General features: G+C 38.6%; 1 protein-coding gene across 1 annotated transcript; it reads left to right on the plus strand.

The window, feature by feature from the left end:
• The first annotated feature begins 332 nt into the window (after window positions 1-332).
• Window positions 333-25345, plus strand: PSMD12 (proteasome 26S subunit, non-ATPase 12). The gene is made up of 11 exons (XM_060081947.1): window positions 333-534; window positions 7333-7392; window positions 7481-7609; window positions 11701-11808; window positions 13372-13476; window positions 17392-17541; window positions 17628-17762; window positions 18760-18872; window positions 19871-20045; window positions 21850-21927; window positions 22912-25345. Exons 1-11 carry the CDS (start codon window positions 427-429, stop codon window positions 23119-23121), a joined length of 1371 nt encoding a protein of 456 aa, XP_059937930.1. The 5' UTR covers window positions 333-426; the 3' UTR covers window positions 23122-25345.
• The last annotated feature ends 332 nt before the right edge of the window (window positions 25346-25677 follow it).

Consider the following 25677-nt stretch of genomic DNA (forward strand, 5'->3'; position numbering starts at 1 on the left):
AAACCTGAGAACTCTTTTCTTCGTTTATGTCAGCCTGCTCCTATAGACAGAAGAAAACCGAGATCCAAGAAAAGTTAAGCGACTTGCCCACAGCTCTGAGAAATCATAATATTTCAAAGCAGAGGTGTAAGAATATGTATAATAGCCTATTCGATTACACTAGCTTTTCTCACCGCAAACTGTAGATGAGAAGTCTGTCAGCAAAGACAAAACCGGACGTAGGGTGCACAGGCGAGCCCCGCGCCCCAGCTCCGCCCCCAGGGCTGTCCGCGGCGCTGCCTGCCTGGCGGCCAGCGAAGGGGGCCTCGTGGGGTCCTTCGCGCGGGCTGCCGACGCACTGCCTGAGCGGGTGCGCCGGCGGCTTCCGGTGTGGGTGACTAGTGGTGCCGAATTAGGGGGACATCAAGGGACGCTCAGGTAGGGACCATGGCGGACGCCGACTCGGAGCGGGCAGATGGGCGCATCGTCAAGATGGAGGTGGACTACAGCGCCACGGTGGATCAGCGACTGCCGGAGTGCGAGAAGCTGGCCAAGGTGAGGGGAGGCCGACTGGCTGTTGGCGGGCGCCAGGGGCTGAGTCACGGCGCCGAGCTTGCTTAGGCCTCAGGGGGCCTGCGGGCTGGAGCGCGCATCCCCCTGTTGCTTGCCCGGCCCGAGCTAGGCCTGCAGAAGTAGGAGATCCCAGGTCTGCCTGACCAGGGAGACCCCGCAGCCGGAGTACGCTAGTGCATACAGCTTCCCAGAACCTCCCCAGGACAGATGGTCACTTCATTCCCTTAGGAGTTGGGGCTCCATTAGTACTTTTTACCTTTTCTTGGATACTGTTTCACGTTTACTTTAGTAGTTTCTCAGGGATTAAGGCCGCTTCAGCATTCACGCTAGATCAGAGAGTTTAGTTCTGTGGCTCTTGTCGAGCCAGTTTCTCTGGTTAAGTTGCGTACGCATCGTGGCGATGTGCTTGGCCTTTGGCCAGGAGAAGGGACAGGAAAGGGACAGGGACGAAGGTGATTAACACAGGACCCCTGTCCCTGAGGAGTCCGTGTACACAACAAATTACACAAGTTACGCGTGGTAGTGAGTGCCATACAAGTATGAAAGTCTTACTGGAACACAGAAGGAAGCCGTTCGTTTTTACTGGTCGGTTAAGGGAGGGTTTTACAGAGAAGCTGACGTTTGTATCAGGCCTTGAAGAATAGGATTGGGTTGGGGAGGAGTCATCCCTGGAGCGGGAACTGCACGAGTAAAGACAAACAGGCACAGAAGTACAAAGTAACATAATTTAATGGAGGTCGTTAACAGTAGTTTAGCCCAGCTGCATATCTCCCATGAAATAGAAATTTTACTTGATCCGAACATTTATCATGCAACATGGGATGCTGTGTGTCAGGAAACTTTGTGTATCATTTTACATGTAAAGGAACCAAGGCTTAGAGTTGTCTGTCCATACTAACAGTTAGTAATAGGTGGAACCAGGGATTTAAACCTAGGTTTGCCTGATGAGGGTTTGGATGGTTGTTGCATCACCTTCATCAGGGAACGTTGGTAAGGGTTGTGCTCAGGCCTCTTTAAATTCCTTGATCAATTCAGCCACAAACATGTATTGCTATTCATCTGGGATGCATTCACTAATAGGGTTGTTTTTGTCTCTTAAGGAGCTTACTACCTAAGTGCATTAAAACATAATAAATTCAGGGGCAGGAGGAGTGTGAAGTAATACTTCACATTTAATTCTCAGAAAGAACCCTTTTAATGCTTCTCTTTTTTTCCAATAAAGAATTTAGTGGGGCTTTACAAAAGACAAGGTTAGGGAAAGATGATGAAGTTGATACATTTGTATTTCTTAGGTTCAGTACCCTAAGTAGAGGGTAGCCATCAATTCACCTCTGAGCTTTCTAGCTGCTACTATAAAGAAACATCACCAGTTACATAAAAGAAACATCACCAGTTACATAAAAGAAACATCACCAGTTACATAGAGGTTGGAAAACTCAAACACCTCCAGTGCCGGACAGGTAAACAATCTCTGACATTTATTGAGTGCTTTCTGCAGTGCCAGGCACTCATGTATTAACTTATTTGATCCTCACCTTAGCCCTGTGAGGTAGGTATTATTATCATTCTTATTTTACGATAGGAAAACAGTCTAAGAGAAGTTGAGTCACATGCTCCAAAATCATACAGCTAGTAAAGTGGTGGAGCCAGGATGCAAACCCAGGCATACTGATTCTAGAGCTTCTGCTTTCACCGAGTGTCCTGCCTAGTGAGCAAAGTGTAATGAAACCTGAACTTCCGAGCACCTGCTCAAGGAAAGAGAGTAGGAACTCTGCACCTCAGGTTAATCTTTGCCAATTGCGAATGAAGGCCGCGCTTTATGAACTCTAATTTGAGGGAGAGACCAGGAATATGGATTTTTATATGAATTGCCTTTATATTTAGAAACTGGACACTAATGTGTTTTAAAGCACTATTTGAGCCAATGCCATGTAGATCAGACAAAACATATGTACAGGTCAAAGTCAGCCCCAAACCACCTCTTTGGAATTAATAGATTGATAGTTGCCATAAGGAAGAAGCTGATTGCTTTAAAGGAGTCCAGTTGTTCCAAGAACTGAGACTAGGGTGAAAAAAATCTTCCCCTTACCAATTTCTTCTGATAGGCTACTGTGTGCAAGACCCAGTCAGTGCTAGACTTTATGGGGGTATAAAGATTAGTGGACAAAGCTCTTGCTTTCAAATAGCTTATAGGCCAGTAAGAAAAAAATATTTTGCTGCTACAGTTGTTCTAGCAGTCAATGTATGGCATTTATTTAGAACATCGCTGTTATGTTCAAGACAGTCGAGAAGATTTGCAAACTCAAATGCCAAATGATTTTTTGGGTGTCAAGTGGATGAAACAGGGAATGTTGGGGCCTGTTAAACTATAAAATTAAAGTCATTTGATTTTTCTTTTTCAAAAATATTTATTTATTTATTTATTTATTTTTGGATGCGTTGGGTCTTCGTTGCTGCGCGTGGGCTTTTCTCTAGTTATGGCGAGTGGGGACTACTCTTCCTTGCGGTGCGCAGGCTTCTCATTGCGGTGGCTTCTCTTGTTGCGGAGCACAGGCTCTAGGTGCGCAGACTTCAGTAGTTGTGGCTCGTGGGCCCTAGAGCACAGGCTCAGTAGTTGTGGTGCACGGGCTTAGTTGCTCCGTGGCATGTGGGATCTTCCTGGACCAGGGCTCGAACCCGTGTTCCCTGCATTGGCAGGAGGATTCTTAACCACTGCGCCACCAGGAAGTCCCTCTCCCTCCTCTTAATGTCTTTTCATTTCATTTGGTCACCTGCAACCTCTTCTCATGGTTAACACTAAAAATAAAGAGGAGGTGAAATGTAAAACAGTTTACTGATTGTTAGTAGCTTGGACAAAAGACCCCTTCAAGAAATAGTTCATTTAGAAGTACTGGATTTGCCTTACATTTCAACTATTTGTGGTTAACTTTTTATGGGCCTTTTCTTGTTGAGGTTGTTTAAGAAATCATTAAAAGATTGGATCATTTAGGAGTTAAAGGACACAAACATACAGAATATACGGATACCCAACATGTATTGATGTTGAATAAACTCCTTAGTCATTTACCTCATTGACAAGGATTATTTTAATGAGAAAAAGGAGTCACGAAAGTCACATGTTCTAACAACTTGGTTTTGATAGCTCTGACCACCTTGTTCCTCTGAGTTGAAAGGCAGTATTGAGGAGGTAGAATTTCAAGTAAGATATGTGAATAGATAGGAAAGGAACGAGGAAGATGTTTAGCCATAAGCTTGAACATGGAAGATTGGGTGGCAAAGTGGGATGATTAGAGAATTGGGAGTTGTATTTAATGAAATTGATGGTAACGTTTCTCAGATAGCACTGAATTGTCAGCCATATAATTTGTCACATCCTACTTACTGTAACAGTAAGAATCAGGAATTGTAAGCCAAGATCAAGTGAATAGTTCAGGTTAGTGTCAATCCATTGAACACATACTGTGTGCAGGTTGGTGTAAGGGAAACAATCAAACAATGTCCAGCCCTAAAGAACTTATAGACCACTTAGGAGGCAAGACATGCACACTAATAACTGTGGTACAGGGTATAAAGGGATGCTCCAGAATATCTACAAAAACACCGTTATATGCTTGGGCAGGTGCAGAGCTCTGAGCTACAGTGGTGAACAGTGTCGACATGGCCCCTGCTCTTACAGAGTACATTCTAGTGAGATTAGAAAGACAGTGAACATGAAAATGGAAATGAGTTTGGGGTTGTCAGCTGAAAAAAATGCACAACCTAAAAGTGGAGAATTATGTCTTATTTGGGGCATTACTGAGAACTATAGCCCAGGAAGGCAGCCACTCAGATAGCTCTGAGGGACTGTTCCATAGAGGTGATGGAGGAGCCAGAATACATAGGAGTTTTGGCTGAAATAAAACAAACATGTAGTTGAACCTCAAAAGATTACTGCTAGTCACAAAAACAGACATCTCAAGTTAATGATTTTAGTGTTTTTCTCTGTAGGGGAGGATGCAGGAGCCTGGGCTTATTGAAGTCATTTCTTTGATATACATCTTAACTATCTAGGGCCAGTATCCTGTTTTACGGGGCAACATCCTTTGTTTACTGAAATGGCAGGTGACATTCTTTGTCTACAGGGTCATTGCAAAGCAGAAACTCAGTGGGCTGGAGTGTTAAAGGAGGTGCTGAGTGACTCCTGACTTTAGAGAGCGTTATCCAAGAACGCCTTTCTGAGACGGTGACGGTGACGTTTAATATTTTGTTGATACTGGTAGACCCCAGCTGCAGAGTGGTGTGTGATTCCTTCATTGTAGGGTGCAGTTCTTTAAAATCCATATTTCTGAATTAAAATACCATACAGTAAACTACATGCTGTTGATCACAATCATGTGACTAATAGTAATTACAAAAGTGACAAGAGGGGACCATCAGTAAACAGTATTTTGCATTTTAGCTATTTTTGCACTATATTTTGTTGCCAAGTAGTAACCATTTCCCTATGGAAATTACAGTTGACCTTTGAACAACACAGGTTTCAATTCTTTGATTTTTATGATTTATTAACCTTTAACTTTGGAGAATTTATAGATTTGTTCTTTGTTCTTCTGCTCTGATGGACATTTAGCCAACATTTATTGTACACGTAAACCTATACAGCTTTCAGAACTGGTGCTCCCCTTTGCATGGGAAACATTGTTAAAATGTTAGTAATTGTATGTTTTAGATTTAATTAAAATAAATTCAAACAATGCTTATACAGTACATTTTCTGTGCTGCCTAGAAAATTCATAGTTTAAAAGTTATCTTGGAAAATATGGGAACAGTATTTTGAAGTCTAAACATTATTTGTGCCCTTAATTCAAAAGCTGTTTAGTTTCTCTCATCAGTAAAAGAGTAGTACTCATGTACCATCTATGAATATCATTAAAATAAAAATAAATTTCCTTTACGGTTAGAAAAGTGATTTATAGATGAAACCCTCCTCATCATTTCCAATTCATTCAGTGTTAGTAATATCAATATCTTAAATTAATGCATTCTTTTTTTTTTTTTTTGCGGTACGCGGGCCTCTCACTGTTGTGGCCTCTCCCGTTGCGGAGCACAGGCTCCGCACGCGCAGGCCCAGCGGCCATAGCTCACGGGCCCAGCCGCTCCACGGCATGTGGGATCCTCCTGGACCGGGACACGAACCCATGTCCCCTGCATCGGCAGGCGGACTCTCAACCACTGCGCCACCAGGGAAGCCCAAATTAATGCATTCTTTGTGCTATGGGTTGGTTTTGTTTTGATCAAAATGTGTGGTTCCTAATATGATGGATTATTTTAGTCCTGGTGTATTATCATCTAGATTTATATTATTTGAATTTTGTTTTTCTCATTTCTTAATGTATGCCCCAGGGAGAATGTTTTGCTTTTACATATGAGATGGAGATTATTGTCAATTGATGACTTGGTATAGCATGTGTGGGTAATCTCAGGTAGGCTTTCTTTTCTTTAAGCACAACTATAATTTATTTCTAAAGTCATTGAAAAATTAAACCAGGGTTTCCTATCTTTTTACCACCAAATATCCTTTTTATTTCTCCTCAGAACTTCATGTTTTAAAATACTTTAGGTGAATTTATAAAGAAATCATCATTTTCCCTTTTTTTATTTTTATTTGTGATACGTGGGCCTCTCACTGTTGTGGCCTCTCCCGTTGTGGAGCACAGGCTCCGGACGCTCAGGCTCAGCAGCCATGGCTCATGGGCCCAGCCGCTCCGCGGCATGTGGGATCCTCCTGGACCGGGGCACGAACCCGTGTCCCCTGCATCGGCAGGCAGACTCTCAACCACTGCGCCACCAGGGAAGCCCCATTTTCCCGTTTTTATTCTTCAAAGACACAGGTGACAGCCAGTTAAGAGTCTCTAAAGAACAAGATAAACAGGTGTTACCACACTGAGGTGATGAATTAGAATCCAAAACAAAGACTTGATGTTTTTCTTGAGTGTTAAATCGTTGTTGTTCTAGAGTCAGTTTCTCCTAGGCATTTTGAAATGTTAAAAATAGCTTGTGGTATTTGTTTTTCTCTTTCTGACTTACTTCACTCTGTATGACAGACTCTAGGTCCATCCACCTCACTACAAATAACTCAATTTCATTTCCTTTTATGGCTGAGTAATATTCCATTGTATATATGTGCCACATCTTCTTTATCCATTTATCTGTTGATGGACACTTAGGTTGGCTCCATGTCCTGGCTATTGTAAATAGTGCTGCAATGAACATTGTGGGTACATGTCTCTTTTTGAATTATGGTTTTCTCAGGGTATATGCCCAGTAGTGGGTTAGGGCATCGACATATATACACTACTGAATGTAAAATAGCTAATGGGAAGCAGCAGCATATCACAGGGAGATCAGCTCAGTGCTTTGCGATGACCTAGAGGGGTGGGATAGGGAGGGTGGGAGGGATGCTCAAGAGGGAGGGGATATGGGGATATATATATGTGTATGGCTGATTCACTTTGTTGTACAACAGAAACTAACACAGCATTGTGAAGCAATTATACTCCAATAAAGATCTATTTTAAAAAAAAAAGTAGCTTGTGGGCCCCAAGTTGGGAACCACTGACTTCTGGAATCCTCTGGAGAAGCAGGCAGTATCATGAAAAGGAGAAAAAGACAACAGTAGTCTCTTTCCTCTAAAATAGGCTATTGATTTTGTCTTTCTGTGTCAGAAACATCTCATGTTAGACTAAGTTATTTGGTTTTGTGTTGTTGGTGTTTTCATTGTTCATTTATCTTTTGTTTTAGGAAGGAAGACTTCAAGAAGTCATTGAAACCCTTCTCTCTTTGGAAAAACAGACCCGAACTGTGAGTAGATTATAATGAAAACCTCAATTGCCATTAATTTCATTTGACACTGTTTCCATTAACTTTCAATATATTTTCATTCTTACAGGCTTCTGATATGGTGTCTACATCCCGTATCTTAGTTGCAGTAGTGAAGATGTGCTATGAGGCTAAAGAATGGGATTTACTTAATGAAAATATTATTCTTTTGTCAAAAAGACGGAGTCAGTTAAAACAAGTGAGTTCATGATTGATCAAAAACAAATACATTCAAATTTAAATAAGGACTTTCAGAAAAAAAACCTTTCTATGAATCTGTTTTAAATCTACTGTTAAATCAACATCACAACATTTAGAGAGTTTTTAAAAATTCTATCCATATTCTCATGACAACTGCTTCTATTTTTGTTTTCTAATCTTTATATATTTGCATATTTTTACAAAATTGTTCTGAGAGTGTTGATGCAGCTTTCTTCTATTTCCATGTTGCTCCTTCATATTTATTATTTTAAATGGTTGTGTTATATAATCTGTCAAGTCGATAATCCGTAATTTACTTAATCAAGCCTTTATTAAACACTTTATATTTAACTTTTTTTTTTTTGGCTGTTTTGGGTCTTAGTTGCTGCGCGCGGGCTTTCTATAGTTGTAGTGAGCAGTGGCTACTCTCTCTTATTGATTGATTGATTGGTCGCTGCGTTGGGTCTTCGTTGCTGCACGCGGGCTTTCTAGTGCGGTGACTTCTCTTGTTGCGGAGCATGGGCTCTAGGCACACAGGCTTCAGTAGTTGTGGCATGTGGGCTCAGTAGTTGTGGCGCACGGGCTTAGTTGCTCCACGGCATGTGGGATCTTCCCGGACCAGGGATTGAACCCGTGTCCCCTGCATTGACAGGCAGATTCTCAACCACTGAGCCACCAGGGAAGCCCCTATTTAACTTATTTTTGAGGCCATTTTCAGACATCATTTTGTTTAAAATTTCAGACTACTCATTTTGTTTAAAGATTATATATGTTCTCTTTTGGTGTTTTTGTGAAGCTGGATTTTCTTTACTGCTTTCCTGTTCTGCTTGAGATATATTTAAATGATCCTCTATAGAAGTAGACTCCACTTGTTACATTTCTATTTTATCTTTAAAATGCTGTTCCGAGTAGCTTATGGGTTTTTATTTTTTGCTTTCAAATGATAAAGGTAATGATATTGTAAAACAAGGTAGTAGTAGAACCAAAAAATAGAAGTACAGGGTTCTTGTCCAAAGCCCTTATTTTATTAATTAGTCTGCTGTGAGAGTGGGCTTGATATTAGAGTGGGTTAAATTATTTTTTGCAAAAAGCAAAGTTACTGTGATTGGTTTTTTTCCTTTTTCTTAGATAAGTTTACATGCATATAAAATTCACTGTTAAGAATTAACATAGATTTAATTGAGGCTCTCTAGTACATGTGAATGTGAAATTCATTTAAATATGCTTTTTGCTGCTCATTTCTGTGGTTTGACAGACTAACATGGATAAGCCATCATCTTCCTCTTATTTTCTAAGAGACTTGCTTTCTATGGGACAATTTTGAAAGGGCTACTTAATTAGAAATCTTGGGGCAACCTGGGTTAAAATAAAAGTATGTGTTTTATATAGTATTAATATAAAGTTCAAAGCACATATCCTAAAATACAGATTTAATTTCATAGAGTCATAAAATTTTAGAACTAGTAGAGGGACTGTTTACTCTGTTACTTTTCTGATAGAGAAACTGAATTTTATATGTAAGGCTCTTGGAATGTGAAGAAATGTGTAAGTAACCTACAGCTTAGTACAGAACATAAATCACAAGTAATCATAGCAATCTTTAACATGTCCCAAGATTGATTTTTAAATTTTTAAAAAATTACTTGCATACATGGCAACATATAGTAAGTGACATTAGAATAGTAAAGATGCTAAGATATATGAAAAGAGGAAGAGAAAGGTTTTACTTAGGTTTATTAGGGAAGGCTTCTTGGGGAAAGAGGAGTTGGAGTCAGTGTTACAGCCGGCTAGTGACATCCCCAGAACTGGAACCAGCGCTGCTCTTTGTGCCTTAACATTGTTATGTTTTCACAGCTGGAAAGTACTTAGGGACTCCAAATATCTCTTTGCTTTTCTCATAATTACTTTTTACCTCAAACTTTTCATTTTTGCTTTATCAGGGTTAGAAAGTAGTAACTTCTTAAAATAACCTTTTCTAGATTGCTTAAGATTAACGTTTTCTAAGTCACTATCACTTCAGCGCAGAGCGTCAGCATCACGCCAACTGTAGCTTCCCTAATGACTTCCCTACAGTTTTTTCAGGGAGCAGCAAGATGTTCACTTATCATTAGAATATTGATTTGTTTCCTTTTCTTTTCCCCATCTGGTTTCTGTTAATGTATTTTTTGCACAGCTTTTAGAATGATCAAGTTGTATGCCCTTCTAGAAATCATTATTATAATTAGTTTTAGAGGGATCATCTGTTTTGTGAGAGACTAGGTGTTCCAGAGCTTTGCACTTACTGAAAGAGTTATATTTTACAATAAAACCTTCGCCTTTTGGAACTCCTGGGAGTCTCTAAACAGCTAATTTTCAGATAATTAAGTCTAATCTGAGCTATGTGAACATTAAATGTTTTTCAAGGAAATCTTTGCAGGATATACCATGGGATTTATTTTTAAAGCTTTACTGAGACAGAATTGACAGCAAGATATTCTGTTTACTTTTCTGCTATCTCAAAATATGCTTTATGTAATTTAACATTTTCCTGATGACTGAGTCCTAATTATTATTATCAACGATTATGATATGCTGTTTAGAATCTAGATTAGAGGTTGGCAAACTATGGGCCAAGGACCAAATCCTACCTGCCACCTTTGTAAATAAAATTTTGGGGGGAGAGAGCCACACCCATTTGTCATGTATGGCATATCTGTGGAGTTACAAAGGCAGAGCTGGATAGTTGCCACAGGACTTCCCTGGTGGCGCAGTGGTTAAGAATCCACCTGCCAATGCAGGGGACACGGGTTCAAGCCATGGTCCGGGAAGATTCCCCATGCCAGGGAGCAACTAAGCCCATGCGCTACAACTACTGAGCCTGTGCTGTAGAGCCCGTGAGCCACAACTAGGGAAGCCCGCGCACTTAGAGCCCATGCTCTGCAACAAGAGAAGCCACCACAATGAGAAGCCCGTGCACTGCAATGAGAAGCCTGTGCACCACAACGAAGAGTAGCCCCTGCTCGCCGCAACTAGAGAAAGCCTGCATGCAGCAACGAAGACCCAAAGCAGACAAAAATAAATAAATAAATAAATTTATTTATTTATAAAATAAAAAATAAAAATGAATAGTTGCGGGCTTCCCTGGTGGTGCAGTGGTTGAGAGTCTGCCTGCCGATGCGGGGGACGTGGGTTCGTGCCCCGGTTCGGGAGGATCCCACATGCCGCGGAGCGGCTGGGCCCGTGAGCCATGGCCGCTGAGCCTGCATGTCCGGAGCCTGTGCTACGCAATGGGAAAAGCCACAACAGTGAGAGGCCCGTGCACCGCAAAAAACAAAACAAAACAAAACAAAACAAAAATGAATAGTTGCCACAGAGGATCCTATGGCTCACAAACTCTAAAATACTTACTGTGTAAATACTTATAAACATACACAGAAAAGGTCAGCTGACCCCTGACCTAGACCATAGACTGTTGGCGCTGGAAGAAATGTCGTACAACCTTCTTGTACTACCTGTCAGGGAACCGTGGGCAAGAGATGCTGTGCTTTTCAGTGTCGCATTTTATTGAGGTGGGCGTGGCTGGCTGTGGCTCCTGCTCCCCACCCAGATGGTGGAACTGTCTTACTTTCTGCTTCCGCCAGCGACTCTTGTTTATGGCTTCACTACTGTCACAGCCACTGTTAAACTCTGCTTTTCTCTCCCCCCACCTTTCCCTGCCCTTAATCTGTTGCCAGTTCTTCCATACTTTTCTTCTTGACTGTAAAAACGCTAGCCAGCCAGCCTTCTAACGGACATTGCCAGACATGCCTCTTCCACCTTTCCTGTTGTGTAATCAGCTCACCCACCAGTTGTAGTGGAGAGGGGTAAGGTCTTTGCACCTGAGGTTTTTCTAACCTTTACTGCTTTGTCACTGAGTATTCAGTACTTCTTAGCTAAGGGTTGCAGGGGTGGGCCTGGGGGGGTTATTTTTTATTTTTTTTTTAATCGGCAATTCAGTATCTAGAGTTGCTTGGGAAGACCAGATTTGACCACAGCACTTCCATCAATAAAATACTTCCTTTTCATGTATGAGGAATGAATTTAATTTATGAATGGTTTTTATTATTTTAGGCTGTTGCGAAAATGGTTCAACAGTGCTGTACTTACGTTGAGGAAATCACAGACCTTCCAATCAAACTTCGATTAATTGATACTCTACGAATGGTTACAGAAGGAAAGGTAAGTTTTCTATTAGCAGAACTCACAGTAAGTACTTTCTTACCTGTATTCAGAGATACTTACGTGTTTAAACATTTTATATAAGTACATATGTATGTGTTTTTAAGGTGGAATACACAGAATGTCATCATCTTAATTTAACCCATATCTTTGTAAATACATCTCCTTCTAGTGTCTTCCCATATGCCAGTGAATATACTTAAATAGTGACGGTCTTAGTATAACCAGATTTTTCTAGAAATTAGTGATCTTATCCCAAATTTACATTTGGTAATAATTAAACATAAGGTTATTTCTTCACATGGCCTAGATCTGCTCAAGAAGTCTATGTTTGGGACAGCTAAGGTTTCTTAGAGTGTTTACAGTGTGAGGTTAGCTTTCAAACTTGCACTGTCTTGCCAGAATCGATCTGTATTTCTTTCGATGCCTGTGCCCCATCCCCACCCCCAATCTGGTGTTTCTCTAAAAAGGGCAAGTATGAAATGGTGGCTGTGGTAGATACGTTTCTTTCTAGGTAGATTTTTGTGGTTTGAAGACAAAAACTTAGTTTATATATAACTTACTGCCTCTTTTGATAGTTTAGTTTATTAAACGTTTATTGAGCACCTACCTGTGTTGTGCGAGGTCCAAAACAGGCAGGACGCTATTTTTAACCTCAAAAGAGATCAATCATGGAAATAGTTACTGTGCTGGTCATGACTGTAGCAATGTGCTTGCTGTTCCCTGCCGCACAGAGGTAGGGGTTGACTGGCTGAGGACCCCAGGAAAGCCTCAGAGAGTTTATGGTGGCTCAGCTGGCTTTTTAAGAATGAATAGAAGTTCTACTGGGCCAGAGCATAGGGAGAAGGGCATTTAAGACATACGGGAAATTATATGCAGAGATATCAGAGTGAGAAACATTTAGTACATTTAGGAAAGTGTAAGCAGTTTGTTATCATTGGAGATTAAGGATTTGGGACTGGAGTGGGGAAAAGGAGTTGCTGCAGAGCAAAGGCTAAATGGGTCAGGAAGCCCAAGCATGAAAATTAGTTCCCTAGACTTTGTTAGGCTATTAATGTTTAATTTGTTGGAAATTATAAATCTACTAACATTACAAATGGCTACAAAAAATGCTCGTAACTTTAACTTAGCAAGATCAGATGTTTTTAGAGAAAGTAGCCTTGCATTTAAAGAGAAATCAGAATGAGAGTATTGGTTGAATTATATATAATAGACTGCATACGCTCTTTGCAAAGTGTTATTTTTCAAATAATCAGTTCTTTTAAGGCACTTTCTGTGCGATTTATTTAGTTTTTGGTCCTGTTAGTTGTTAAGCACAGTGATTTCATACTTAGGTTCTCAAAGCAAAGTGCAAAATATGGATAACGTTTTATAGAGTTATTTTCTTTAAAATTATGTGATTGTGAAATGTAAAATGTCACACAGTGCTGTTTGTACGTGGAGGATAAAGTGCATGACAGCTGCAAGAGAAATATCTTGTTTGAATAATAGTTCAGTTCTACCTTTTCAATTTTAGCACGTTTCTGTAGGAATTTAGATAACATAAACCTCTCGTATTTGTAGATTTACGTTGAAATTGAGCGTGCTCGGCTGACTAAAACATTAGCAACTATAAAAGAGCAAAATGGTGACGTCAAAGAGGCAGCCTCCATTTTACAAGAGTTACAGGTAAGGTGCTGCATTCTAGAGTATGTAAAATTTTGCATTCAGTCAGCAGTGTTTTGGGAATCCCCTGGCAGTCCAGTGGTTAGGTCTTGGCGCTTTCAGTGCCGAAGGCTCAGGTTCAGTCCCTGGTTGGGGAACTAAGATCCCACAAGCCGTGTGGCACAGCAAAAAAAAAAAAAAAAAAAAAAAACAGTCAGTAGTATTTTCTTGTAATTGTTTATTTTGGCACCTTACCACTTTCTTCTGAACCACCGGATTAAGAGTGAGTACTACAGAGTGTGAGGTTATTTAAGTAGCTGGAAGTTGTGTAATTATGTTCCCAACCAAATTTAACTGCTAAAAAAGTTTTGAAGAAAAGTAGGATCAGCAAATTAGTCTTAACTTATTTGAACATTTTAATTCTCTTTAGAATTTAAATAAAACCAGTAATTCACGTTCATTTACTTATGCCTTAGGAATTTACTGTTTATCGTTGGCTTCATTCTTAATGAATATTTGATTGGTGGTCAACTTCTAGGCTATATTGGTTTAACAAAGAAAAACTCCTTCATAGTTTGCTGTGTTTCAGGACAGCTTTTAAGAGAGGCCTTAAAATGAGATAGCAGAGTGCTAAGAACTCTGAGAAAAGCCGTTTCTCCTATCAGAGAAATGTACATAAACTATGCTCAAATTGTTTTTTAAAAATTTATTTATTTATTTATTTTTGGCTGCGTTGGGTCTTCATTGCTGCGCGGGCTTTCTGTAGTTGCGGCGAGCCGGGGTTACTCTTCGTTGTGGTGTGCTGGCTTCTCATTGCGGTGGCTTCTTTTGTTGCGGAGCACGGGCTCTAGGCGCTCAGGCTTCAGTATTTGTGGCACGTGGTCTCAGTAGTTGTGGCTCACGGGCTCTAGAGCGCAGGCTCAGTAGTTGGGGCTCGTGGGCTTAGTTGCTTTGCGTCATGTGGGATCTTCCCGGACCAGGGCTCGAACCTGTGTCCCCTGCGTTGGCAGGCGGATTCTTAACCACTGTGCCACCAGGAAAGCCCTGTGCTCAAATTTTTGCTTATAATTTTAGTCCATCAAAGGCTCCCCGTTAAGTTAAATCGATTATTTTAACTTTTCAATCATGTACCTTATCCATTTTAGATAAAGGAAAGGAAAAAAATAATACTGGAAGGAACTTGTACAGCATGCATTGTGTTTGTTGTCATTTTTAAAAACATTTTCTCTATATACTTGATCTCATTTAATGTTCACATGCAACACTATTTTTATCCCCACTTTTCAGCCAAGGAAATTGTGACTCAAAGGAGTTAAGTAACTTGTTGGATTACCACTAGTTCTGTTTGGCTTCAGGCTCCCCACCCTGCCAAACACACACCTTTTTTTTTTTCTTTTCAATTAAAAGACTTTTTTTTTTAAGAGTATTTTTAGGTTCACAGCAAATTGAGTGGGAAGTACAGAGATACCCCATATACCCACTGCTGCCACAACACACACAACCTCCCCTACTATCATGCATCCCAAACCAGCGTGGTTCATTAGTTACAGTCAGTGAGCCTGCATTGACACATCATTATCACCCAAAGTACAGAGTTCTACATTAGGGTTCACTTGCAGTGTTGTACACTCTATGGATTTTGACAAACATATAATGATGTATCTCCAGCATTGTAGTATCATAAAGAATAGTTTCACTGCTTGTGAAAACCCTTTGTGCTCTGCCTATTTATCCCTTCCTCTCCCTAACCCTTGGCAACCACTGATCTTTTTATTCGCTCCATAGTTTTGCCTCCCGACTCTATTTGCCAACCAGGAGGACTATATGCCTCATGATTCAACATCCCCTGTGAAGTATTCTTGCCAAAAAATTAACCTCAGTTATATAACGCCTCTAGGTTTAACTTCCAGTTTTTAAGATGTACCAGGGACAGAGGAGCCTGTTAAATGATACCACAGGGACGCAGTCTGCAAACTTCAGACTCTAGAAAACTCTAGGATGATTGACTTGATTTCTTCAATGAATAAATGGCAAGGAAAAAAGAGGCATAAGAAACATATCTACAGATTTCAAAGTATGAGCCTTATTTGGATTCTGAGTTGATTAAAAAAATAAATGAGACTGTTGAGGAGTGACTAGATATTTAGTGATATAAAGAACTTTTAGGTATGATATTTTTTTCAGTTTATCTTTTAGAGATACATATTGAAATATTTATAATATCTTGTCTGAGATTTGCTTCAAAGTAATTGGCACATGGAGAGTGAGTGAACATGTCAAAATGAAACATGGATGGTTCATTGTGTGTGTTTTTATTTTCCTTAAGAAATTACAAAGGAGAATTAGTGTACATAGAGTGCTTAGCACAGTGCCTGGCACACAATATGTTGAATAACTAATAAAAAAAATAACGAAGGACAAGACAGTCAAATAAAAACATTTCAGACCAAATTGTAGTAGTAATAGCCTTACTTCATTCTACTTTGTAAAAGTGTCATTCTAGATGTTATAAATCATTTATAATATATGTATGCCAAATATTATATTAGAAACTTTTTCATAGTATTTGATATAATTGATTCTCTGTTATATTTGTGGGTATCTACTGTAACTCTACATTCTGCATCCATAAAGTGTAATATCAGCCTTGTCATCTGAATTTTAAAAAGACCTGTGCCTCTTTTTTGTATAATGGTTTCAACTATTATATAATGAGCTTGCAACTGATATATTTTTTCATTTTTAGAATTGTCATTTCCTTATTAGCCATTAGGAAAATGCAAATTAAAACCATGATGAGATACTACTACACGCCTATTAGAATACCTAAAAATTTTTTTTAAATACTGACAATACCAAGAGCTGGCAGGGATGCAAAGCAGCTGGAACTCTCATAGATTGCTGATCGGTATGCAAAATGGTGCAGCCACTCTGGAAAACAGGTTGGCAGTTTCTTATAAAGTTAAACATACGCTTACTGTATAACCCAGCAATCCCATCCCTGGGTACCCAAGAGAAAGGAAAGTTTATGTTCACACAAAACTCGTCCACTAATGTTCAGAGTAGCTTTATTTGTGATAGGCAAAAGATCGAATCAACCCAGTTGTTCTTCAGCAGGTGAATGGATAAACGGGTTCATCCACGCATGGAATACTACTTAGCCATAAAAAGGAACGACCTGTTTGATTTATACAACAACTTGAATGAATCTTATTATTCAAAGCATTATGCTGAGTAAACACAGTCTCAAAAGGTTGCATATTATATTCGACATTCTTGAAAAGACAATTCTGGGGGACTTCCTCGGTGGTCCAGTGGTTAAGAATTCACCTTCCAATGCAGGGGATGTGGGTTTGATCCCTGGTCGGGGAACTAAGATCCCACATGCTGTGGGGCAACTGAGCCTGCGTGCTGCAACTACAGAGCCCACACGCTCTGGAGCCTGTGCGTCACAACTAGAGAGAAGCCCATGTGCCGCAACGGGAGGTCCGGCGTGCCGCAACTAAGACCTGATGCAGCCAAAAATGAATGAATGAACGAATAAATAAATAATAATAAAGAAAACACAGTTCTGTGGTATTGGAGGACAGATCATTGGTTTTCAGGGGTTATGAGTGTGACTGTAAAGGGGGCATGTGAGGGAGTTATGCGGGTGATGGAACTGTTCTGTGTCTTGATTGTGATGGTGGTTGCAGAAATCTGTGCATGTGTTACAATTCATAGAACTTTACACCAAAAGAAAATCCATTTTACTGTATAATTTTTTTAATTGTAATTTCCTGGAGGAAACTAGCTTTTTATATCACATCAACACTCTCTCAATACGCGTTAAGGTTCATATTATTTATCAAGTGTGAATTTTTAATGTCTCTTTAATTTTGTTGCAATTTAAAAATATTACTAAAGATTATAATCTTAGTTGGGGGCTTACTCTGCTAGGTGGAAACGTATGGGTCAATGGAAAAGAAAGAGCGAGTGGAGTTTATTTTGGAGCAAATGCGGCTCTGCCTAGCTGTGAAGGATTACATTCGTACACAAATCATCAGCAAGAAAATTAACACCAAATTTTTCCAGGAAGAAAATACAGAGGTAAGCCTATATCTTACTATAAGTTTACTCTGAAAATGTTGGGGGAAACCCCGTAAACCCCAATTTACTTTGTCAATTTTTTTCAGAAATTAAAGTTGAAATACTATAACTTAATGATTCAGCTGGATCAACATGAAGGATCTTATTTGTCTATTTGTAAGCACTACAGAGCAATCTATGATACTCCCTGTATACAGGCAGAAAGTGAAAAGTGGCAACAGGTAAGAATATAGTCTTAAACTTGACATTGATACTTATTAGGAAGAATTTGCATTTTTTGAAATAACTTTAACTTCAGTAATTACATGCAATTGTGTGGTACTGCTTTCTGTTCAGTCTGTTGATAGTTCACTTTATCCTTACTGATTCAGATGAATTATTTGTGGCCTTTGAAGACATGTAGGCTTACTATTTAAGACATGTACAGCAGGTTACCTTCTAACAAAGGTCACAGATAAAGACCCAGCATTACTTTGGAAAATTATTTTGCAAAGTTTGTGAATAGATTATATGTGGATTCCACATTTTTGAGGCTAACTTGTTATAAGAACCTTTTTTTTATACATTTATTTAAAAAAAATGTTTGGGGGAGGGATAAATTAGACGTATGGGATTAACAGATACATACCACTGTGTATTATATAAAATAAACAGCAAGGATTTACCCTATAGCACAGGGAACTATATTTAATATCTTGCAATAACCTGTAATGGAAAGGAATCTGAAAAAGAATATATATATATATATATATATATATAAAACTGAGTCACTTTCCTGTACACCTGAAGCTAACACTAAGTAAATCAACTGTACTTCAATTAAAAAAAAAAAAAAGCCAACCCAGGTAGTTATTCAAATTAGCAAAGATTTGGGAATTCCCTGGTGGTCCAGTGGTTAGGACTTTGTTTTTTCACTGCTGAGCGTGCAGGTTCGATCCCTGGTCGGGGAACTAAGATTTCCACAAGCCGTGCAGCACAGCCAGAAAGGAAAAAAAATTAGCAAAGATTCGCTGCATTTGTTTTATAATAGTTTTATGAAAAGTAAACATTAAAGAAAAGCACTATGAAGAGCAATCTGATAAGGTTTTTCCCCTGACTTTTGAATACAGTATTAAAAATGAGCATATACAATTATTCCATGAATTTTCACTTTTTGCCAAAGTTTCCATTTTGTTTCTAGTCTTGTATGTAAACTGTTGCATTGTACAACCTTTTTAGGCCCTGAAAAGTGTTGTCCTTTATGTTATCTTGGCTCCTTTTGACAATGAACAGTCAGATTTGGTTCACCGAATAAGTGGTGACAAGAAGTTAGAAGAAATTCCTAAATACAAGTAAGTACTTTTATAATTAGTATAGTATGTCTCAGTAGAAGCACCGTTTTGAAAGAAAATTGGTTAACCTAAGTGTATACTTCTTAATTGGTTACTGATAGATTGTATTAGAGAATAAAACTAGAGAAAATAAAGTGTTTTTCTAGGACTACATTTGAAATTAATGCAGTGAGGTTATAACACACTCCATTCTAAGCCACTTATCAAGTAGAAGTCTTATTTCAAGTTCACTTTTGTTTAATTAATCATTTGATAAATTTTGTCATTTGTAAATGTTTGGGGCTTTGTGATTTTCAGAAGTAGATGCTTCTGAAAATCCACTATATACAACATGGGCTTCCCTGGTGGCACAGTGGTTAAGAATCCGTCTGCCAGTGCAGGGGACAGAGGTTCGAGCCCTGGTCCGGGAAGATCCCACATGACACACAGCAACTTAGCCCATGCACCACAACTACTGAGCCTGCGCTCTAGAGCCCGCGAGCCACAACTCCTGAGCCCGCGTGTCACAACTACTGAAGCCCACGCGCCTAAAGCCTGTGCTCCACAAGAGAAGCCACCGCAATGAGAAGCCCACGCACTGCAACAAAGAGTAGCCCCCGCTCGCTACAACTAGAGAAAGCCCGTGAGCAGCAACGAAGACCCAATGCAACCATAAATCAATGATTCGATCAATCAGACATAGGCTTTATCATAAGCACATTGTGCTTTTTTTTAAAAGCTATTTTTCTTTTATCTGTTTCATTAGTAAGTTTACAGTCAATTAGTCCAGAGATTGGCAAATACAATAGAGGAGATAGCAAAATGATAAGTAGGGGAATGTGCTTTTCACAATTACTGTGGAAAAAATGGTAGTAAAGTTGGTAAAATAAATAATAACTTGCATCTTGTTCTACAAACAAAACTATAAAAATCCTCTTTCTTGATATTTTAAAATTTGCTATTAGATGCAACTTAATTTTTACAGATTTGGAATATATTAAGTTTTATTTAATTTACAGGGATCTTTTAAAGCTTTTTACCACAATGGAGTTGATGCGTTGGTCCACACTTGTTGAAGACTACGGAATGGAATTAAGAAAAGGTTCTCTGGAGAGTCCTGCAACTGATGTTTTTGGTTATACAGAGGAAGGTGAAAAAAGGTGGAAAGACTTGAAAAACAGAGTTGTTGAACATGTAAGGATCTGGCATGATGGAGATGCCAATTTAGAAGTAAACTTTGGCATATTTGAGCATAAACTTTTATTCCTCAAATGTTTCTTTTGGATGTTATGTCTTTAATTCTTCACTTTAGGATTTTTTTTCCTATGCCCAATGTAGTAGTGATGTAAATTTGTTGTTCAGATGTTTATTGTCTTATTTCCCAAAGCATATCAGAATTTATCTTACCCCTCTTGTCTTTTTTTCCCCACCTCTTTCTAGCTTTTCAGAAAAGATAACTGTGTTAGCATGCTGCATTTTGAGAGGACCTCAAGAATCCAAAGTTTTATAGCATATAAATCAGAAGGAATTTCTTAAGAATGTGAGGGATGGATGGGGGTGGAGGGAGTGTTTTCTTTCTGGTACTCGCTGCGTAGTTTTGGAAATGGTTAGCATGTCTTAAAGCTGACCTTTGATCTTCTTGGTGTCACTACAAATTGAATTATGTCAATATTCATTCATTAACAAACATTTATTGTGAGCCTTCTATATGCCACACACTGTACAAAGTGCTGGGACACATGGGAGAATAAGACACGGTCCCTACCTTCAAAATGCTTAAAAATAAATCACAGTGGAAGATGCATTTATAAATTATGTATTATGGTACAAGGATACATGTACTAGAGGGGAGCACAAGAAGAGAGTTGATTGGTTCCACCAGGAAGAAGGGTCAGGCCGGATACATAGGAATCGATGTGGGAGGTAAGATTTGTGAGAAGAGTATGTAGTCAGCAGGCAGACAAGGGAGGGCAGTCCCCGTAGGCAGATGGGCATGGAGGCAGCAAACCAGCAGGGGAACTTGGGGACCTCCAAGGAAAGGGCTCAGTGAGAAAGGAAGTTGGAGGTACGGAAAAGGTCTGGGTCGTAACAAAGCTGAGAGCATAATGACCAGGCTTGTATTTTATAAAGATTCCTCTGGGAGGAAGTGTGAAGAGTGGATTTGGAGAGAGGAAAGACTGGAGATGAGACTAGCTAAGTGGCTTTATGGGCTTGAATTAAGGCAGTAGCCAAGGTATTGAGGAAGAGTGGGCGGAATGGAATTAACTGTTTTAAAGAAGAAAAGTAATAGAATTTGGTCATTGGTTAGATTTAAAGGATGAAGGAAAAGCAGGGAGTCTTGAGTGATTCTCATGCTTTCTGAGAGGTTGGTGTTGCCATCAGCCCTGATTAGAGATGGGAGGAGGTGCAGCTTCTTCAAAGATGAGCTCATTTTTCTCCCCACCATCCCCCTTTTTCCTTGTGAGTGCTGCTGCTTTGTTAGTAACATTAAGAATAACAGAGGGGCGTCTCTCTAACTTTAGCACCACTTCCAGTGAAAATGAAGAGTTTAATTTTGAGTTATCTTTACGTAGTTATAATGATGATAAGGTAGCGTTTTGAGATGATTTTGATCTTTTTAAAATTTTAGCCTTTTAAACATTTGTGTCATAATTAGAAAAACTTAACTTTAGATTCTTGCATTCAGCAAAAATATTTTAGTACGGTTACAACTTTTAACAACTAATTTAGTTAAGCCTATATTTTGACTATATATATTTTAGAAGAGTTGTAGAGTGTCCTCAGAATAACTAAAAATAACTGCAGAAGCCAAAATATCTAAATATTTAGTTTCGTTATTGACATTTAGAACCAGCTTCATTCCAGTGGTGGACTATAGCAAAATAAAAGCTCTGAGTATTGGCATTTTAACTAAACCTATTTGGATATGAAAACAAATGGGATGGGCTTTTGGCCTTGCTGACAGCTGTGTCCTCCGTGCCCTCTATTCTCTCCTCAGAATATTAGAATAATGGCCAAGTATTACACGAGGATAACGATGAAGAGGATGGCACAACTTCTGGATCTATCTGTTGATGTAAGTAGTAAACGTTGTTTGTAACCATTCATTTTGAAAATCAATTGACTTGTAAAAATTGAGCAAGAAAATCAATTTTGTTTTATTACTTAATTTTAAGTTTAGGTGATAGAAAGTTTCCCCAAGCTATCTTGAATACCAAAGAGTAGCCTAAGTATCAAGTTTATAGCTACATTAATATTATTTACACTAGTTAAAATCTTCACTTAAATATGGTAGTTTTACAGTGATTAATTTGAAGATAAAGTATATATTTCTATAATAAATATGTCTAGGTTCCCAAAAGTGAACTGTAGAAATAAAACGTATGAGGGAGACTTGATTGCAGTTCACCTGAAAAGGACCCAGGACATGGTAGAGGAATATCATCTTCAGTTCTGGGTTTCATGTTGGTAAAATGTACAATAACAAAGAGATAGGAGTTAAGCAAAGTGGATAGTAATGGTCTGAAAAGCCATTTCTGTCACCAGAAGGAGTCTGACAGTTTAGCTGAAAAGGAAGAATCATGGCATGTTGGGGTTAGAGGGCTTGATCCTCGGTTAGTTCGTTAGCTTTTCTCGTTTCTGGACGAGGGTGCCTGGGTCCTTAGAAGTAAAGTGCCTTCTCTTTGGCTACAGAGTTGGCAAGTGGCAGAGCATATATTCTAACCCAGCATTTCTGGAAACTAACTGTATAATACTGCCTTTTAGGGGGAAACGTAGAAGGTAGACCAAGTTGCTGTTGGCAACAGGCTCTTAGGCAGTACCCACAGCATTAAGTTTGCAGGGAGGTTCAAACTGAACGCTGACTTCGAGTGTACTCATTCTAATCATTCCCTAGACTCTTAGTAAAATAAGTACATCATTGCAGGAAATCAGCAGTTTGTAACTATTAATGAATTTTAGCATATTCTTGAGTGAAGAGTTTAGAAGATGCTTTCCTTAAATTTTGTTTATTGATAATTAAAATTATCTTGTCTTAATCCAGTTTGTCTCTCTCTTGCAGGAGTCAGAGGCTTTTCTCTCGAATCTAGTAGTTAACAAGACCATCTTTGCTAAAGTAGACAGGTTGGCAGGAATTATCAACTTCCAGAGACCCAAGGATCCAAATAATTTATTAAATGACTGGTCTCAGAAACTGAACTCATTGATGTCTCTAGTTAACAAAACCACACACCTCATAGCCAAAGAGGAGATGATACATAATCTACAATAAGCGTCTCCATGCCCTTAGTGCTTTTAGAAAAGAGTTAAAATTGGAAGTCATTAAAAAAGAAAAAGACTTTTATGGTGTATATGTTGTTGTTGTTTTTTTTCCTATTCTCAGCTCTTTTGTCTAAAATTTAAAAGCTAGTGAATATGTTTGAGGCCCCTTTTGATCTTCAGTTCCTCGATTTCATTGTTAACTTTGCATATGCAGTTGGTGCAAAAATATATAATACATTTCTATTGTCTGAGTACTCAAAAAATTGTCATAACTTACCTAAATACGTTATTCCATCATTTGAAACCTTTTTAGCTACTATTTGTTTTCATTCAGCTAACAACCATAACTATAATAATAAAAGCAGTATATACACGTTTACCTTCCATGGTTACCTGTGTTTCTAAACATTTTGTGGGATAGTGATTTAAGTGTTTTTTAAATAAAATTAATTTTGTTGTAAAGCTATCGATTATTTAGTAGAATTTAAAAAGCAGCATAGAACGTATAAGAACATTTGGGATAAAGTTGTGATTTGTGAAGAATTTGTATTTTAGTATTGTGGCAGAAAGTCTCTAGATTGAGTGTGTACAGAGCTATCTGGTAGGCTATAGACTTTTTTTTTTTTTTGAGTCAAGCTAGTCTCAATCACAGTAGCTTATTTTTACCCCCTTTCCCTGACTTGACCAGTTGTTGAACTAATTGTGTTGACAGAGGTTAATACCCAAGGTCATTTTTATAACTCCTTTGTGGCTTTAACTTCCATTTGTAATTACATCATTAATGCTCCAAATTCATTCTCTCCTATAGGAACTTTAATTCCATTATATGCATGCTAGATAACAACCTAAAATGCATTAAAATGACCAAAAAAAGAGACTTCAGGCCACCCTCTTGGCAAATGGTATAGTGTTGACACTTTTTTTAACAGAATTAAACAAAGTAGTTTTACTATTAAAAGAAACATCTGAGATCACTTACTGTGAGCAAATTTTAGAAGTTTTAAAATTTGATTTCAGAGAAAATGGAAAAAGGAAACAATGTTAGGTTATTTAAAATATGTTTAAATGAAGAAAGTATAAGATCTTTTTTAAAAAATACAAATAGAGAGGGAAAGGCATTCTGGAAACAACAGTTTTCACAATTCATTTTCCATTTAATGATCACTAAATCGTCCTATTTCGTGATCCCAGGGCTGGGGACAGTTGTAGAACCTCTATTGTGAATAATAACATAGTATTAATCTAATTTTATTCTTTGGAAATTTAATGTACTGGTCACATTAATAATATCTGCTATCACTTATCTTTAAAAACTAACGAAAAATATGGCAAGGTGAGAAACATCAGAAGTTTACATTAGCAGTAAGAATATAGTTTTTAATTTTCTTTTGAATGAAAAGGATGGAAAATAAAATCATTTTGCATTGTTAATTTGTAAATTGAGTTGGAACTAATTTGAATCTAGCTTCTCATTAACTTCATCTTTCTAGGGACTCATTCCCCTTGTACTTGCCAAACCTAGACTGTTTGGCCAAATACGTTGCTGTAAAGGTCTCAAATGCTCCTCTTCGTTTTTTATTTTAACATGCTCACCCTCAAACTAAGCTTTTTGTGTGTTCTGATTTGGCGCCATTTGTAACTGTGTCCCAGTGACCAAATCCCACTTGACTTGATTAACTGCTCATCCATTGTTTTTTCTGTCCAAGCAAACTTAAAGAGTTATTACCAATTTCTTGTGTTACAAAGAAGAATCCATTAGCTTAAGGCAGTAAAATATTTGAGATATTCTGAACCTAAAATCCTGGCTCGCATTTCTGACCTAAAGCTGGCATGCATGAAAAGGTTGGAACCACTTTGTTTTCATATGGAGAAGAGAATACTTGACTCATTGTTTTCATTGGGTTACTAACCAGCAGGAGAGGTGATGAGCCACTGTTTTTTTGTTTGTTTTTAATGAAACACCTTTTACACTTTCATTTCTATATAATTTATGTTTTTATTTTAGAGTTCAATCATTATTTCTGTAATTATCAATTTCCATATGCTTTTTGTTGAATCATTGAAAAACATCTCTAAAGTTCATACTGTTCCATTTTATCTCTTATAAGTGTTAAATGTATGATAAAAGAACATATTTTAAATTGTTTCCAGCTTCTGGATATAGCTGCAATAAAAGCACTAATTTGTGGATATTTAAGAAAACCTGGAGAATAAACTCATACTTTAAAAGATCACTTCTTTTTTCAGTTCTTTTACTGTTTATAACAAAAAGCCACAGATACTTTTCATTTTTCTTTCTAAGTCATGTTACCTCTCTAATCCTGTGTGTTTTTTTTGCGGTACGCGGGCCTCTCACTGTTGTGGCCTCTTCCGTTGCGGAGCACAGGCTCCGGATGCGCAGGCTCAGCGGCCATGGCTCATGGGCCCAGCCGCTCCGCGGCATGTGGGATCTTCCTGGACTAGGGCACGAACCCATGTCCCCTGCATCAGCAGGCGGACTCTCAACCACTGCGCCACCAGGGAAGCCCTATATATTTATTTTTAAATAAATTTATTTATTTGTTTG

Source organism: Mesoplodon densirostris, chromosome 18 (genome assembly GCF_025265405.1).
Source record: "Mesoplodon densirostris isolate mMesDen1 chromosome 18, mMesDen1 primary haplotype, whole genome shotgun sequence".
In the NCBI taxonomy this organism is placed as follows: Eukaryota; Metazoa; Chordata; class Mammalia; order Artiodactyla; family Ziphiidae; genus Mesoplodon; species Mesoplodon densirostris.

Coding starts and splice junctions, on each gene's coding strand:
- PSMD12 (XM_060081947.1), top strand. CDS start 427: ATGGCGGACGCCGACTCGGAGCGGGCAGATGGGCGCATCGTCAAGATG. Junction 7,393..7,480: donor TGGAAAAACAGACCCGAACT/GTGAGTAGATTA, acceptor TCATTCTTACAG/GCTTCTGATATGGTGTCTAC. Junction 17,542..17,627: donor TCCAGGAAGAAAATACAGAG/GTAAGCCTATAT, acceptor AATTTTTTTCAG/AAATTAAAGTTGAAATACTA.